General features: G+C 41.6%; 1 protein-coding gene across 3 annotated transcripts in view; it reads left to right on the forward strand.

Moving 5' to 3' along the window:
* The window catches only part of NPAS2 (neuronal PAS domain protein 2), a 180,284-nt gene that overhangs the window by 101,049 nt on the left and 60,512 nt on the right, over window positions 1–18,723 (forward strand). For 2 of the 3 annotated variants that reach the window (XM_057740924.1, XM_057740923.1), the window contains exons 3-4: window positions 7,113–7,261; window positions 15,411–15,502. In XM_057740924.1, the coding sequence (XP_057596907.1) occupies window positions 7,113–7,261; window positions 15,411–15,502 (241 nt within the window). Of the gene's footprint in view, window positions 1–7,112; window positions 7,262–15,409; window positions 15,503–18,723 lie in introns of those variants that run through there. The other variant, XM_057740925.1, reaches the window with a different exon arrangement.

Below are 18,723 nucleotides of genomic sequence, written 5' to 3' on the forward strand. Positions count from 1 at the left end.
CCTAAAATGGTAAACAGGGTAAAAATACCTGCCTTCATGACTTTTATTCAACATCATACTGCTAGTTCTAGCCAGAGTAATGAGACAGTAAAAGAAATCAAAGGCATATTGATTGGAAAAAAAGAAATAACATTTTCCTTATTCACAGATGACATGATTGTGTATATAAAACATCCTCAGAGACATACCAAAAAAGAAAAAAAAGCTCCTATAATAAGTGAATTTAGCAAGGTCACAGGATACAAAGTTAAAATACACAAATCAATCATCTTTCTATAGGTTAATTATGAAAACTATTAGAAACTGATATTTAAAACATAATGCAATTTATAATCCTGCAAAATGAAATGCTTTGGTATAAATCTAATAAAACATATACAAAATATGTATGTGAAAACTGAAAAATGCTCATAATAGAAATCAATGAAGACCTCAATAAATAGAAAGACATTGTATTTATGGATTGGAAGACTCAACAAAGTAAAGATGTCCATTTTCCCCAAATCGGTCCATAGATTTAAAGCAATTCCAATCAAAATCCCAGCAGAACTCTCTGTAGATAAAGACAAGTTGCTTGTAAAATATAATGGAAAGGCATAGGCACCAGAATGGTCAAATTAAAAAAAAACATGAAATGATGTCATTTTCAGCAACATGGATGGACCTAGAGATGATCATACTAAGTGAAGTAAGTCAGATAAAGACAAATATCATATGATACCACTTATATGTGGAATCTAAAAAAAAAAAATGATACAAATGAATTTATTTACAAAACAGGAACAGACTCACAGACTTAGAAAACAAACAATGTTACCAAAGGGGAAAGATGGAGGGGAGGGATAAATTAGGAGGTTGAGACTAACATATACACACTACTATATATTAAATATTAATAGATAATCAACATGGACCTACTGTATAGCACAGGGAACCCTACTCAATACTCTGCAATAACCTATATGCGAAAAGAATCTGAAAAAGAATAGATACATGTATATGTATAACTGAATCACTTTGATGTACACCTGAAACTAACACAACTTTGTAAATCAACCATGCTCCAATATAAAATAAAAATTTTTTTAATTTAATTTAATGGTCAAAATAATTTTGAAAAAGAAGAAAGAGGAATCACATTATTAATTTTAAAACTTACTATAAAGCTATAGTAATTGCACAGTATGGTACTGGTGGAAGGAAAACTCCATAGATCCCTGGAACAGAGAATAGAGAACCCAGAAATTGAATCACATAAATTTGACCAATTCCTTTTTTACAAAGGTGCAGAGGTAATTTGGTGTAGAAATGTCTTTTCAGAAGAGTGGAGTTGGAACAACTAGCAAACTTTAACCTAAACTTTACATATTATAAGAATAACTCAAAATGGATCATAAGTCTAAATGTAAAACGTGTAAAAGTCTTAGAAGAAAACACAGGAGAAAATCCTCCTGGCCTGAGGTTAAGCCAAGGGTTCTTAGATCTGATACCAAAGCACAGTCCATAAAAGAACAAAAAATGGTTAACTTGGGCTTCATCAAAATCAAAAACTTTTACTCTGTGAAGGACACTATTAAGAGAATGCAAAGGCAAGCTGGCAAAATATTGACAAATCACATGACTGACAAAGGATTGTATCAGAATACATAACGAACTCTCAAACCTCAACAGTAAGGAAACAAATAACCCAATTTTTAAAACGGTGAAAGATGTGAATGAATGCTTCACCAAAGAGGATGTACAGATGGTGGAAAAATACATGAAAAGATGTTCAACATCATTAGCCGTTACAAAAATGCAAATGACAGCCCAAAGAGCTAGCACTACACATCTCTTAGATGAGCTAAAATAAAAAATACTGGCAATACCAATGCCCCTTGAGGAAGTGGAACATCTGGATCACTCATACATGGCTAGCAAGAGGTAAAATGGTACCGCCACCCCAGAAAACAGTCTGGCAGTTTCTTAGAAAGTTAAACATACACTTTCCATATGATCCAGCCATCCTACTCCCAGGTTACTTACTTCGGAGAGCTGACAACTTATGTTCACACAACAACCTGTGCCCAAATGTTTACAGTAGCTCTATCATGAATGAAAACGGGAAACAACCCAAATCTCCTTCAGCAGGTGAATGGATAAGCCAGCTGTGTTACATCCACGCAATAGAAAACTACTCAGCAATGAGAAGAGGAAGGTGTTGATAGGTGCAGCAACTTGGATGAACTTCAAAGGCAGCATGCTGGGTAGAAGCCAGCTCTAAAGGTTACCTGCTGCCTGATTGTGTTTATATGACATTCTCAAAAAGAGAACACAGTGATGGAGAACAGAACAGGGGCTTCCAGGGCTTCCAGGTGCAGAGAGAGCGAGGGAGTTTTGGAGGGTGTTGTAGGAGGCGGGAGAGTGCAGTGCTTTGCAGCATGGACACCCAAGCTGGCCTTCTCCACCACTTCCTAATCATGTGACATCACATAGTTATTCAGCCACTCAGTGCCTCAGCTTCACCTGTGAAATGGGAATGATAACAGTACCTCCCTTAAAGAGCCATTACAAGGATTGAAGGAATGAATACATGTAAAGCGCTTAAAATAGTGCTATTACATAGTAAGTGCCCAGTAAGTGTTAACTATGTCATCAGTGTCCTGTGGGGGATATCAGAAGAGATAACCTGGGGCTCTTTGAGTCCTGCATTCAAAATCAAAGGCTGAGGCTTGTATCAATGTATGTTTAAAACACACACACGCACACCCCTTTCCTTCGTCCTAGACCTCCTCTCTCTTTTTCTCTCTCTCATAAACTCAATGAAAAGAAGACAAACCATGCAATTAAAAAATGGGCAGAAGATTTGAATAGACACTTCACAAAAGAAGATATATGAAAGAGCATTAAGCATGTGAAAAGATGTTGACATCACTCATCATCAGAAAAATGCCAGTTAAAACCAAATGAGATAACGCTACAATGGCTAAAGTGAAGGAAGACTGACAATGCCAAGTGTTGACAAGGATGTTGCACAACAGGAACTCTCCTATGTTGTAGGTGGAAATGCAGAAATGGGCCAGCCACTTTGTGTAACTGTATGGTAGTACCTTACAATGTTAAACATACTCTTGTGATATGACCCAGAAATTTCATACCTACATATTTACCCAAGAGAAGTGTACACCTACATCTACACAAAGACAAGGAAATGAATATTCAGAGCAGCATTATTCTTTATTTTTAATTTTTATACAATTTTTAAAGGTTTCTTTCCAGTTACAAGTATTCCAAAATATTGGCTATATTCCCTGTGTTGTGTAAGAGCAGCATTATTCTTAATACCCCCAAACTGGAAACAACCCAATGGAATACTAGTCAGCAGTCAAAAAGAATGAAGTATTAATATATGCAACAACACAGATGGATCACCAAAACTTTGTGCTAAATAAAAGTCAAAGACACTGTGCTATCTGATTCCATGTATATGAAATCCTAGAAAAGGCCAGACTACAGGGGTTTCCCAGGGCCTATGGTCCAGAAGAGATCCCCAGTAAAGATGCAGGAGAAAACCTTTTAGGGTGGAGGAGCTATTTTAGAGCTGAGTTTGGGGTGGTGGTTATGCAGTTACCAAGATTCATCAAACTACGCACGTAACATGGATGCGTTTCTTTGAACATCAATCATGCCTTAAAGGGAAAAAACCCAAAGGCTGATTGTTTAAGTGTCTTTCAATCTCTTTTCCCAGTGCCTTACGCGTGGTGGTCTCAGGGCCTGCCGAGCAGACCTCCTTATCAGAAATAAGGTCATTTAAGGCTTTTTTTTTTTCCTTCTTGGCTGGGAGCTGTGGAGCCAGCGGACACTGACCGATTTCCAGCGGGCACCATCGTGTGTCCCAGGCGGATGCTGACGGAAACAAGCTTGTGTCGCTGTCACTAATGATCGAAGCCGTCATCATCGTCCCTGCCAGGCTGTGTTCCTTGTCATTATACTCATTGAAGAAGAGAAGAGTCATGATGAGCCGGGTGTTATCCGCTCACCAATAATTTATAATGGGCAAACTAGGACAGGCACAGAGCTTTTTTTGGCTAAGGAGGTTGCATGTCACTCTTCAAATCTAGGCCAAAAAATTATTTATAATGCATAGACAGTCACTCAGAAAGTTAAAAGGTTCCTTTCTTCTCTCCCATGTGTTTGAACAGTATGCTTTTTACCCTGGACTAGCACAAAGGCACCTCCGCGTCTTACTGCTACACCTGCAGTCAGTCTGTGATTGGGAGAGACTGAACTTCAGGATAGTGACTCAGCTAGGAATGAGGCCTTGTAGAAACGCCTCGAGAATTTCAGATCCTCCCACAAATCCAGGGAGAGAGGGGAAGGAGGGAAAAGTCAGGAAAAGGAAGAGACCCTTAGGTAAAGGTTGCAACTATGTGTTTTAGGTGAGCTTTGAAGAATTGCCTCACAACTCAAATGATCTATGCCCAGAGACAACCCTTATCTCCCCACCTCCACACCCGCCTCCTTGACCCCACCAAACTGCTCCTCCTATATTCTCTCTATGGTGGACACTGGCCTGGCCGTTTGCCCAGCTGCTTAGCCAAACCCTGCAGTCCCTCGATTCCTCTCACCCTCTGGCACACATCCCACCTGACGGTACACCTGACACAGCTACCACTCGAGGGCAAGCCCACATCTCCTCTCTTCCACACCTTCCAATGGCCTCTGACATGGACCATCCTGTCTCTACTCTTGGTCCACTACAGTTACTTCTCAGCAGTCAGAGTAATCATTTTTTAAATGATTTTCAAATTAAATCAAGGTCCTCTATCCATACAATGGAATATTATTCAGCCCTAAAAAGGCAGGCAGTACTCACCATGCTACAACATGGATGCACCTCGAGCACACGATGGTGTGTGAGAAACCAGACACAAAAGGCCACATATTGGCTGATTCCATTTACATGAAATGTCTAGAGTAAGTGAATCCATGGAGACAGAGAGCAGAGTGATGGGTTGCCAGGAGCTGAGGAAAGGGGGAATTGGGAATGACTGCTTAACAGGTTTGGGTTTTCTGTGAGGATCATGGAAACGTCTTGGAACTAGACAGAGATGATGGTTGCACAATACTGTGTATGTATGAAATGCCACTAAATTGTACCCTTTGGTTAATTTTATGTTGCATAAATTTCACCTCAATAAAAAAAAAAAAGAATAAACAAACAAACAAAAAAGAATCGCCTCAGGTGTTATCAGGAAACAGCCCGAACTGAGGTGAAATCAGCAAAGATGACTTGTAGACGGGTGGGTTGAAGTCAAGACAGGTCGTGTGTAATTAGGCAGCCACAGGCAGAATGGTTGTGGCCATCACGGTGTCCAGGGAAAGGATGTTTGGGATATGAACCTCTGTTTCTAAGGGCTGTTTGGGGAAGCCGAATCTACGGTGATATTGGTACCTACCCCAGCGGGGGTGAATCCCTCTGAGGGGAACCCACGGAGCTGTCACAAGCCCCCAGCATCCTGTCCTGACCACGCACTGGCCAGTGGCCTCCTGGTGGGCGATTAGGTGCCCCAGACACGGTGACCCCGGGCCCCAGAGGGCCTGGACCAGCAGGTAGACCAAGTTCAATGGGCCCTGCAGCTGTGGCCCCTGCTCTCTCTCAGTGAGCTGACTTTCTAGAACAAATCCATTTGGGGTGAATTTGGGAAGGGTGGGTCAGCTTTCCCAGCTCTGGATCGGCTTTGAGTACGCTGTGGAGGAGGGGCTGGCCTGTGGCGCTGAGAGCCAGCCCCTGGTCTGTGGTGTGCCTAAGGATCAAGGCCTCCGGGGTGCCACAGCTTCTCAGACTTCCTCGGCCTGGGAGAGGGTGGGGTCCTTGTGTAGCAGAGCAGCCCCTGCAGCTGCGATTTCCTATCTGAGTTCCTGGGGTCCTAGGGTTCCTCAGAGCCTCAGTGGCTCAGGGAGATCCCCTCCCCTCAAACCAAGCAGCTCCACTTTGATCTCTTCTGTAGACATGCAGTGTAGTATGTCATTTTTTAAAAAATAAACTATTTTTAGAGCAGTTTTAAGTTCCTAGCAAAACTGAGTGGAAAGTACAGAGATTTTCCATATGCTCTCTGTCCCTATATATGCACAGCCTCCCCTATTATCAACACCCACCCCAACAAGAGTGGTCCATTTGCTGCAATTGATGAAACTACACTGACACATCCTTATCCCCCAAAGACCATGGACCACAGTCTACTTTAAGGTTCACTCTTGAGGTCATACATTCTATAGGTTTAGGCAAATGTATGACATGCATCCACCACTACAGTATCACACAGAGCAGTTTCACTGCCCTGAAAATCCTCCGTGCCCCACCTGTCCATCCCTCCCCACCTCAGCCCCTGGCAGCCACTGATCTTTTCAACGTCACCACGGTTCTGTCTTTTCCAGAACGTTGTAGAGTTGGAGTCCTCGCGTATGGAGCCTTTTCAGATTGGCTCTTTCACTTAGTGACATGCCTCAAAATTTCCACCGTGTCATCTTTTAAAAGGTTCAGCCGCATTTAGCAGCTTGACAGTCACGTGCCGTCCCTGTCATGGTGGCTTTGGACCATGCGTGGCTTGTAGATGGTTTTGTGTGGGGTGTGCCTGGACTCCCCAGCAGGATGACAAGCTCTGGGGCAGTGGACAGGACGTGTGTCCTGGAGGGCACTGGCTCTCTACTGGACACTTGGGATGCCAGGCTATCCCTCGTGCCTTGGCACCGGCGGCTGGGTGCTCTGGGTTGGAGGGGACCTGGTTTGGGCCTGAGGACAGACTGTTAGAGCAACCCCCTCGGGGCTGTTTACCTTGATAATCAGCGTGTGGTTTGTTCTCTGGAGTCAGAGCAGCTGGTTATGGAGATCGGTAAGAGTTTGCATCTGAGTCAGGACTCCCTAATACTGTCACTCTTTGTGGCCAGGAGTCTAGTATAACACTTTTCTGTCCCTGTTACTCTGCTCAGAAACGTGGCAAATGTTCCTTTCCCTGAAAAGTTTTGATCAGATGATCTCAGCAGAACACAGTCTGACTGTAAATACCTCCATCCTGTAAGGAAGTCTTCCAGAAGTGGAATGTTCCAGTAATCTGTGTATTTTCTGTTGACAGAGCTTCTCGAAACAAGTCTGAGAAGAAGCGTCGGGACCAGTTCAATGTTCTCATCAAAGAGCTCAGTTCCATGCTGCCTGGCAACACACGGAAGATGGACAAGACCACCGTGCTGGAGAAGGTCATCGGATTCCTGCAGAAACACAATGGTAATGGTTATGCTTCTCCCCATTATTATAATCTGTTCCTGCCTTTTCCATTTGACAGTGACTTCAGCAAGTTGGTCTTCCTCCATGGTTCTCTCTCCCCAGCAAGCCTGATCTCCCCCGTCGTAGGCTTCCTCTTTCCAAGGCACTCTACCCTCTAGAAAACCCCATCTCTAGCAGGTTTGGACAGGACACTCACCTCCCAAATTGCTTTCTCAGCCAGAGGAGGGAATCCAGAGCAGACTCACAGGTAGCAACCCAAGCAGGATGGTGCTAACGATGGAAGCATCTTAATTAAAAATGTCTGGAGCAAGTCTTTTCATACAGCCCTGCAGGTATTCATTTTCCATTGGATCAGACTGTACTGGTGCCTCCATCCATCACAGCCACCAGCCTGAAATTCTTTGACCTTCTGAGCTACACCATGGAAAAAATTAATCAAAAATAATTAATTGACTTAATGTCAAATCCATTTTTTTAATTGAGATGTAACTCACATACCATAAAATTCACTCCTTTAAAGTTTATAGTTCTCTGGCTCTTAGTACACTCACAGGGTTGTGCAACCATCAGCACTATCTAATTTTATCATCCCCCCAAGAAAGCCTATACCCACTGGCAGTTACTTCCCATTTCCACCCTCTCTCCAAGTCCTGGCAACCACTGATCTATTGAATACTTTCTGTCTCTATAGATATGCCTATTCTGAGCATCTCATACAAATGGAATTGTACAATGTAGTCTTCTGTTTCCGGCTTCTTTCACTCAGCATCCTTACTTTAGCAAGTATCTGTATTTCATTTCATTTTATGCCCAAATAATATTCTATTGTGAGGATATACCACTTCACTTATCTGTTTGTCAGCAGATATTTGGTCTATTTTCACTTTTTGGGCTGTTAGATAATGCTGCTGTGAACATTCCTATACAAGTTCTTGAGTGGATATATATTTTCAGTTCTCTTGGGTGTACCTAGGAGTGGAATTGCTGGGTCAAATGGTAACTCAGTGTTTAAATTTTTGAGAAACTGCCAAACTGTTTTCCATAGCAGTTGCATCATTTTACGTTGCCAGCAACAATGTATGAAGATTCCAGTTTCTCCACATCCTCATCAACACTTGTTATTGTCTGATTGTGTGTGTCTGTGTGTGTGTCTGTGTGTACTTATTATGGCTTTCCTAGTTAAGAAATGATATCTCATTGTGGTTTTGATTTCCATTTCCCTAATATCTAATGATGTTGAGCTTTTCATGGGCTTATTGGCAATTTGTGTGTCTTCTTTCGAGACTATTTCAAAACCTTTGCCCATTTTTAATTGGATTATTTATGTTTTTGCTGTTGAGTTGTAAAAGTTCTGGATACTAGACCCTTATCAGATATATAATGTGTAAATATATAAAAATGCAAACCCTGCACTCTGTGGGTTGTTTTTTCACTTTCTTAATGATGTCCTTTGACACAGGAAAGTTTTAAGTTTGATGAAATCCAGTTTATCTTTTTGTTGGTGGTGGTGGTCTCTTATGCTTTAGGTATCATATCTAAGAAACCATTGTCGAAAGCCATGAAGATTTATATCTATATTTTCCTCTAAGAGTTTTATCATTTTAAGCTGTAATTTAAGCATTTAGATATAAGCCATAGGTTAAACATTTAGATATTTGATCCATTTTGAGTTAAATTTTTGTATATGGAGTAAGGTAGGGAGTCAAAATTCAACCTTTTACATGTGACTATCCAGTTATCCCAGCACTCCACTCTTTTTTTTAAAACTTTTCGATACTTTATAAAGGTGTAACACTCATACAGAAAATACACAAATCATAACTGTACAGTTGAATTAGTTATGACAGAATGAATACAGCTAGGAAACCAACACCCAGGTCAAGAAATAAAAGCTTCCCCAATAGTTGCGCCTGCTATTTACATCTGCTTCCCCCAAAGATATTCTCTGGCTGACTTCTAATACCTGAGATTGGTTTTATCTGTTGGGACCTTATTCAGATAAAATCGTATGTTATGAACATGATGTTTGTGTGACTAATCTGTGTTCTTCCAGTTCAATGACTAGCTCATTTTCATTGGTACCTAGGATTCCATTCTATGAATTCATTGCTTGAATCCATCCTTGAATTTGTCTTTCTTAGATCATTCTCTCTCCAACTTACTCTCCTTCCAACTCTTTTACCTTTCAGCACTGCCCTCCCTGCGCTACCCCTCCCCCATGGGTGGTATCAAAAAATTGAAGAGTCAGAAGGATTCAGGAGCTATTAACACACAAGAAGAGCAGAATTCTATTTTTTCCCCTTAACCATGACACCAAACATATTAGAGTCAGAAATGTCAGATTGTTGAGGAGATAATTACAGTTCTTCTGTGCTTACTGTGATGCTTCTCCTTCACTGAACATTTTCCTAGACAAGATGATTTCATGGAAGAGGGCACAGCTGGGACACTAGAAAGTTTCATTATATTTGTTATTCTTTTATTATTTCTGTAATAATTGTATATACCTATTACAAATGTGACAGTAATGATATAGTCTCCTTTTTTTTCCCCCAAAGCTGCCCAGGGGAGAGTAAAGAATATGTTAATTGCTTTTGTTAAAAGTCAGGGAAGAACAGTCAAGCAGGATTGGACTAAAGTATTGCAGCACTGTTTGCCCCAATAATTTAAGCAGAATGGTTATATTTCCTAAATGATGATTTAGCTAAATGAAAGAGCAGGTTGGTTTGATTACCAAGATATTGTGAGCAAATTACTCAAACTAGGTCAGTGCCACTGAGAAATAGGACAGCTGAGATCAGGTTCATCAGTGTGACATTTATGCTGGGCTCTGTCCACTGTGGAATTGCAGAACTGTCAAGTCTGGGACCTGGAAAGGATCAGTCAGCAGAAATGCAGCCTCCTACCACTGGGAGTGCCTGTATCCATCTCACCTTTTTCATAAGACTAAGGCCTACTCCACACAGCCCACTGAAACGCAACCAGGATCACCCCCAGACCTCCTTCATCCTCATTCCATATTCAAAAGGAAATAGAAAATCTATGACAGATTTTATGGAGAAATATAGTGGTTGGGCCAAAATTTGGATTAGAGCAAAAAACAAAAACAAACAATAACTTTCCTTATAATCCAAATGGACATGAACTCCATAAGCATCTGCCATGGGGTGGAGGATAGCATGGTCAACATTCATCCTGGGGCTCACCTTGAATCCCGCAGGCATTGTTCTAAGGGCTCCAGAGAGTAACTCACCAGAGTGTAACTCATCTGAGCCTTACAGCAGCCCTTTGGGTTGGTACCATTTCACAGATGAGGCAGCCGAGGCACAGAGATGTTAGGCCACTAGCCTCAGACAACCAGGAAGGTACAGAATCTAAACCAGGTATTCTGTCTCCAGAGCCCAAGCTTTTAACATTATATCATACTACTTCTCCACAAGAGGTGATTTATGGGACTCTTATAGATACAGATATTATAGCTGCACTCTAGCTGTTTATTAGTGTGGCCATTTAGACTGTTGGTTCTCACCCTTGGTGGCCCCTATAATCACCTGAGGAGCTTTTAAAAATACATATAACTGGGTCACACTCACAGACCAACACCTCAGAATTTCTAGGGGTGGAACCCGGGTTGTGAGCTGGGGGTGGCTGGTACCAGCTTGCAAAAGATGATTGTTAAATTTTCAAGAGTTTTGCAAGCCAGTTGGCATCAAGTTGACAGCTTGAAATCAGCCAAGGTCGGAGTATTTATACCATAGAAATAGGCAAACACTACTGTTTTGGGGATAAGGAGCCTTTTACCAGCTCACCCCTGGGTCAGGCCTAAGCAGTATTTTTATTTTTATTATTATTTTATTTTATTTTTTTTGGGGGGTACACCAGGTTCAATCAACTGTTTTTATACACATATCCCCATATTCCCTCCCTTTCTTGACGCCCCCCCCTCGATTCCCCCCCACCCTCCCTGCCCCAGTCCTCTAAGGCATCTTCCATCCTCGAGTTGGACTCCCTTTGTTATACAACTTCCCACTTACTATTTTACAGTTGGTAGTATATATATGTCTGTACTACTCTCCCGCTTCTTCTCAGTTTCCCCTTCACCCCCCGCCCCCTCCCATACCTCGAGTTCTCCAGTCCACTAAGCAGTATTTTTAAAGCTGTCCAGGTGATTCCAGCCAGGGTTAAGAACTATAGATTTAGATGTGCTTTCTGCCTTCATGCTGAAGGGAGGCTACGTGATACGTCAGGCATGATGATTAGGTGTAGGTAGTCATTATAATTATTTAGCTCTTTCCTTGATAATCTGTCCAGCACCCCTGTTTTCTCAGCTTGGGAGGTAAACCTTGATCCTGGAATGCATATTTTTCTCTTTGAAGTAATCCAAATCAAAACAAGAATCTGGCGATGTTTCTCTGTAGGGAAATGTTGTGTCATCAGTATATACTACAAGAGGGAAACCCCTAAGTTATATAAATAGCAAGGCATACCGGGCAGCCTTATCCATGTCCATCTGAACGTTACATCTACAGGACCAGGCTGACCTGAGTGCTTTCCTCTTCCTGTGTGAGTCTCAGCTGATTCAATGTCATTTTTTTAAAAATATTTATTAATTTATTTATGTAGGCTGTGCTGGGTCTTAGTTGCAGCCCAGGGGATCTTCATTGCAGCAGGCAGGATTTTTAGTCGTGGTGTGCAGACTCTTAGTTGCAGCATGCAGATTCTTAGTTGTGACATGCATGTGGGGTCTAGCTCCCCAACCAGGGATCAAACCCGGGCCACCTGCATTGGGAGCACAGAATCTTGCCCACTGGACCACCAGGGAAGTTCCTGATTCAATGTCATTTTCTCCCAACATCAAATCCCAATCCTCATCCTTGCCTCTTCAATATGACTACTTTAGTGAGTGGGGATGGGGGCGGAGATGACAAAAGAACAAGGAGAAATGTCCTTGTTGGGCAGGGGAATAGTTGCCCTGTCCAGCAGAGAATTTCTGCCCCATTTTCCAGACTCTTCCTTGACCATATATAACCCAAAGTCATCCTGCTTGTTCATGCACAGCACGAACTATTGGGAGCCAAGCGTGCTAGGGCACAAGTACAACTTAAACTATGGTAGACTTTGGGGTTCAGCTGTTAATTGCAATGTTTCCCTGAAAAATTGCTCCCAGATGGTTGTGCTTCCCTTGCTATTTAGAAACCACTTTGACCATATTGCTCTGCTCACTCTGTCCTGTCACCTGTAGCTTCTAATATTGGTCCCATCAAATGTCAGTAGAGATGTGATTATAACACTGAATTCTATTTCCCAGTTTAACTTGCTTGGAGACATTTTATCTGTATATTTTTTAACATGCTATGAACGGAGCCTTAACTTGCAAGGGCTGTAATCAGATTACTGAAAATTAAAGTGAGTGAAATGGCAGCTTTCAGTATTATTATGCTGTTGTTTAGAAAGTACCTAGTCATACCGAATGCTTTAAAGGAAATAAATGGGTCTTTGATTTCCTTTACCATTAACGTGGATGGACCTCGTTTATATCAGATCTGGGCTGCTGGAAAGACTCTTCTCCTGGACAAACAATCTGCAGTTTGATCCTAGTGGTTAGAAGAATTTTACAGATGAGCGTCTGTGTTGGGAAAAGGAGGAGGGCATTTATGGGGTTAACTGATTAGCATAGCTGCAGTCTGTCTCTTTTCTAAGAGGTCAAAGGGTGGCAGCCATTGGTCTGAGGAACTGGGAGTTTCACCCTCTCCTCCTTGGCTTGGCTGGGACCCCACAACGATCACTGGCCCAGATGTGTGTGTAGCGCCCAGCCTCTGCTTCCCAGGATGCCCTTCACTGGGCACAGCCTCTGGCCACAGTGGCACCAGCTGCGAGGGGTCCTGACACCGGCCCCCCTGCTGGTGGCCCTTCAGTGCTGTTGGCTGACTGCCTGCCCACCAAGGCTTCCTTTTCTGGGTTTCTTCCTGTGTTCAGTGACCAACAGCTGTTAGCAGCGCTTCTGTGCTCCTTTCAAATCATGAAAGACAAAACTCCAGTTGTGTGTAACAGCGACAGTTTGTTCTTTCTAACATCGAGAAGGAATCTCTCTTCCCCGCAGGGCCCAGCATTGCAGGGAACACTGGGTGACTGAACTCGGGAAGGTTTACAGAGTCACACGTGTAACTCAGCCTTCACAGCATCTTCATTCAGGAGTGACCGCTGAGTCCATTCAGATGCATTCACTCAGGTGGCAGGATGCACTCACCAAGCTCCACGCAGAGAAACTGCCGACAACACAGGCTCAGAGGAGGAGGTCTTTAAATGTCTCTCCTTGTTTAAGTTGATGGATTATCTGCCTGAACAATTCGCATTTTCTAGGAAGTTGTTGAACAGAATATGACTCTCTCTGAGGTAAGAGGTAAATCATAGCTACTCGGCTTTTTCTTAGCGCCAAGACAGTAACCCCTAACGAAACCTCTTACTGCATAAAGTGGAGCAAAACATAGTTAAAGATGGAGGATAAACTGAAGGAAAAACCAATGTATTCAATATAGCATTTGAGCTACCTGTAACAACCTCATCAGAGAGAGTTTCGTAATTAAGCAAAACACTCTTCCAAAAAGGCAGAAGCCAGACCTGGAAACAACCTAAGTGTCCATCAGCAGATGAATGGATAAAGAGGATGTGGTATATGTATACCATAAATACTTCTTAGCCATAAAAAAGAATGAAATAATGCCATTTGCAGCAAAATGAATGGACTTGGAAGGCATTATTCTAAGTGAAATAAGTCAGACAGAGAAAGACAGATACTGTATGATATCACTTGTATGTGGAATCTAAAAGACACAACAAACTAGTGGATATAACAACAAAGTAGCAGACTCACAGATATAGAGAACAAACTAGTGGGTACCAATGGGGGGGATGGACAATATAGGTAGTGGTGGGGGTGTGGGAGGTACAAACTCTTGGGTGTAAGATGGGGAATATAGCCAATATTTTATAACTGTAAATGGAAAGTAACCTTTAAAAATTATATAAAAATAAAAATTAAAAAACAAAAAGCATGAAAGACTAGTCAATGAATCAAAGATAGGAAAAGTGAAATTCCCTGAAATCTTATAGTTCTTAAAGGAAAGAAACTTGATTGGTGTTTTCCCAAACTTGGCAGAAATCCTAAGAATTTCCATGAAATTACCAAGTTGTGAAGCAGAATGAAATTACTCTAAATCATAAGTAGTAAAAACCAGTTTCAATCAACTATGATAAAAAAAAAAAAAGGCAGAAGAACTAGCGTATTTAAGAAATCCTGTATAAACCAATGACTTAAATTTATAAATATGAATAACTTTTTTGGAACAAGGTAGTTACATGAAACAGGCAAAGTACAGATTAACCCAAAAAAGTTTTGGGAAGAGTAAATTCTGGCCTTAAAAGCAACTAAGTAGGGGCTTCCTAGGTGGTGCAGTGGTTGAGAATCCGCCTGCCAATGCAGAGGTCACGGGTTCGATCCCAGCTCCAGGAAGATCCCACATGCGGCGGAGCAACTAAGCCCATGTCCCCCCCCCCCAAAAAAAAAAGCAACTAAGTAACATGTATTTGTATAACATATTATATGCCTGTAACGGAAAATGCTGAAAAATACATTACAATCTGCACAGATGTAGTAGGTTAGGTACCACATGCCTAAGATGTTTCTGGAATTTTGATAATCCCAGCTTGATAAAGCATTTTGTTTCACCTTGACCATGAAGAAGCAGCTTAAGAACGTGCCTCTCCATCTCTGTCCTTCTTCCTGTTGCCTTGATAGGTGGCAGCCACCTAACTCCAACTATTGATGAAGGGCTTTGTGATATAGAAATTCAAGGGCATGGTGCCACCTGCTAATTGCAGGCACTACACCCAGTGCAGAGGGTGGGGTGCTCTCCTCCCAGAAGCCTCATTAAAGGGGTGTGAAAATGTCAAGAGGTGTTTTTAAGCCCATTATATCCACAGTGCCCGGTCCTCAGAAATCAGAGTAACATGTCCTCATATCAGCTTCTTTCACTAAACTACACATTTACATGAAATTACATGGAAATAATGTGTGCTTCATTTGTTAATTCCAATTTCTAGGTGCCTTTCCATCTAAAAGCTTGTTTATGCTTTTTTTTTTTTTTTTTAGAAGTCTCAGCGCAAACGGAAATCTGTGACATTCAGCAGGACTGGAAGCCTTCATTCCTCAGTAATGAAGAATTCACCCAGCTGATGTTGGAGGTGAAATACACTTTCCAATTAGCTTAATGGGTTGTAAATTAAGATGTAGCTGCTTGTTCCAGATAAGACCCTGTGCCCAAAGTAAACAATTCTTCTTGACCCTGGAAACAGGACTGGGAACAGATAGACTCTTGAAAAATCTGCCTGCTATTGCTTATGTTTTGGCTACAGAGTTGAGTGGGAGAAGTAAGAATCCCCAAACTTGATGTGAGTGTGTACCATTGCCATGGTGACTGTGGGGTGGGGGAGGGGGGCACTCATGTCTCCCAATCAGAGGACACCTAGTGGGAGAGCCGAGCAGGGGCTAAGTTGGAGGTAGGGAGAGCAAGGGGAAGAGGGAAGGAAGATTACATCTCTGTCCTGTATTTATGTTGAATATAATGCAATGATTATATATATTTTCCTTAATAGGACACATTTTCAAAGCAAAGGTCTTCTTTTAAAATTATGCTTTTTACTTGAGTCCCTATTCCATCAACATGATGTGTGGGTATCAGTCACATGTGACTGTGTGTCTCCACTCGGCACATGCTGGGATGCTCATGTTTCTTCCTCCAGAAAGTTGAGTGCCCGCACCCATCTGCTGGGCTGGATTTGAGGAAATCTGGATGATCTGAGTGCCTGACCTCCCTCAACATCATGTTTCTCTATGGGTGAAATTTCTCAGTACAGATAAGGATAAGTCACTGCAAAAACATCCAGCTGTTGCTGACTTCCAAACTGGGGATAAGATTGGAAGTATTTGGATACTATAGTAGACAGAGAGAAAGCCCCAGACATGTCATGTCTGGGCCCTTGAATTAGAAGAAGAAACCTGGGACAGATGAGTTCAGCCAAAAAAAGCTAGGTGCTGGCTGTGTCAGTGGTTCCCGGCAAGGTTTTAGAGAATGGCTCTTTGGGTCCATCTTTCTAGATCTCATCTTATTTGTCTATATAAGACTGATGTAAACGTTAATTTACATAGATTAACTGTACAGAAAGCAGAAAGTTACTGGAGTAAGAAAATGCCAGAATGAAGATGTCCAAATATTATGAAATATAAACACATTAATGAACATTTGCATGAAATGAAAGATACTTAAATCTGCATGTGAACTATATTTAAAGAAAATACAGAACTTTCTCCAGAAGCAATGCATTTTAAGTATGTTAAATTTAGAGCGGCTTGTGAAATATCATGTTGAATTAATGCATCATTATGCTACTTCACAGAAATCATTTTATCTTTTAATTCTTAGGGAAAAGTAATTAAAACACATAACCCTATAGCACATAACCCTCTTAAAAAGCCTGTAGCACAGCCTTTTTCCCCTGCCCAGGAAGTTTCAAATATCAGAAGTATTTGAGGAAACAAGATTTTTATAAAGTTAAAAACATAGTTGCTTGTAGTAGCCTCTCATGGTCGTTTGTATTTCTGTGGTGTCAGTTGTAACTTCTGCTTTTTCATTTCTAATCTTATTGATTTGGGCCCTCTCCTTTTTTTAACTTGATTAGTCTGGCTAAAGGTTTATTAATTTTGTTTATCTTTTCAAAGAACTAGCTTTTAGTTTCATTGATCTTTTCTATTGTTTTCTTAGTCTCTATTTCTGCTCTGATCTTTATGATTTCTTTCCTTCTGCTAACTTTGGATTTTGTTCGTTCTTTCTCTAGTTGCTTTAGGTATAAGGTTAAGTTGTTTGTTTGAGATTTTTCTCATTTCCTGAGGTATTCTTGTATTGCTATAAACTTCCTCTTAGAATTGCTTTTGCTGTGTCTCAAAGGTTTTAGATCGTCATGTGTTTTCATTTTCATTTGTCTTTAGATACTTTTTTATTTCCTCTTTGATTTTTTTCAGTGATCCATTGGTTGTTTAGTAGCGTATTGTTTGGCCTCCAAAACACGTGTTTGTGTTTTTTGCTGTTTTTTTTTTTTTCCTTGTAGCTGATTTCTAATCTTAGCATTGTGATCAGCAAATATGCTTGATATGATTTCAATTTTCTTGAATTTACCGAGGCTTGCTTTGTGGCCCAGCATGTGATCTATCCTGGAGAATGTTCCATGTGCACTTGAAAAGACTGTATATTCTGTTGCTCTCAGATGGAATACTCTGTAAATATCAATTAGGTCCATCCGGTCTGATGTGTCATTTAAGGCCTGTGTTTCCCTATTGATTTTCTGCCTGGATGATCTGTCTGTTGTAAGTGAGGTGTTAAAGTCCACTCCCCCACCCCCACCCCCCGTTACTGTGTTACTGTCAGTTTCTCCTTTTATATCTGTTAACATTTGCCTTGTGTGTTGAGGAGCTCCTATATTGGATGCATATATGAAGAAGAAGATTTTAGATTTGTATGGACGTGCATTATGCACTTTCCTCTGCTCCCAGTGTAGATTCCCTGCAGCCAATCTAAAGGAAATCATGCTAGATGAGTGAATTGAATCCAGAATTAAGCTTGTACAACAATTGGGCCTTCTGGGTGAATTGTATCTTTAGGCATCTGGGAAACCCACCAACTAGAACTTTTGGTTTATCTCTGCTTGTTTTAGGCTCCTCTTCTACCCTGTTACTCCTCAGTAGACACAGACCAGGTGATGGGTGACTGGAGCCTCCTGTACCTTCCCCATAATGGTCCCCACAAGATGATGCTCTCATTTTCCAGGATGCAACTTCTCCATAGTGTGCATCCCATTCCAGCTGCATATCCTCCTTCCTTTGTTCAGAGCCATTTCACAGAGCATGAGGAATCCAGACGCCATGTCTTCATAACCAGGAGGTTCCTTTTTTAAATGAAGATGGAACCCAGGACAGAATCTGCCAGGCCCCAGGGAACTGCACTGCCGGTGTCATCTGGTTGTGAATCCCTCCTTCTTTCCTCTGCTCCCAAAAAGGCTTTAAACCAGACTTCAGGAGAACTCAGAGAACTGTGGAGTTTGAAAGAACAAAAGTGACTTGGTTGCAGACCAGCCAAGCTGATCAAATGTAAGCTGGCCAAGATGATGGCTACAAGCATTAGAACAAGTACATTCAAAAGAGGGAAAGCTCTTATTGACTGACAATTAGAGAGCATGTGATATTTCTGAATTTCTTTTCAGAAAAGCTACCCACCTTTTCTCTTAGCCCAGAGGTTGTCCCAGAGAAGACAAAAAAAATTCCATCAGAACCAGGAATTGGCAGAAAAGGGTGGTTTTATTTCCCTCTGGTGTGTGGCAGGTATGAAACTCAGGTCATTATGTCATCTCTCGTG

The sequence above is a fragment of the Hippopotamus amphibius genome, chromosome 7, assembly GCF_030028045.1.
Source record: "Hippopotamus amphibius kiboko isolate mHipAmp2 chromosome 7, mHipAmp2.hap2, whole genome shotgun sequence".
In the NCBI taxonomy this organism is placed as follows: Eukaryota; Metazoa; Chordata; class Mammalia; order Artiodactyla; family Hippopotamidae; genus Hippopotamus; species Hippopotamus amphibius.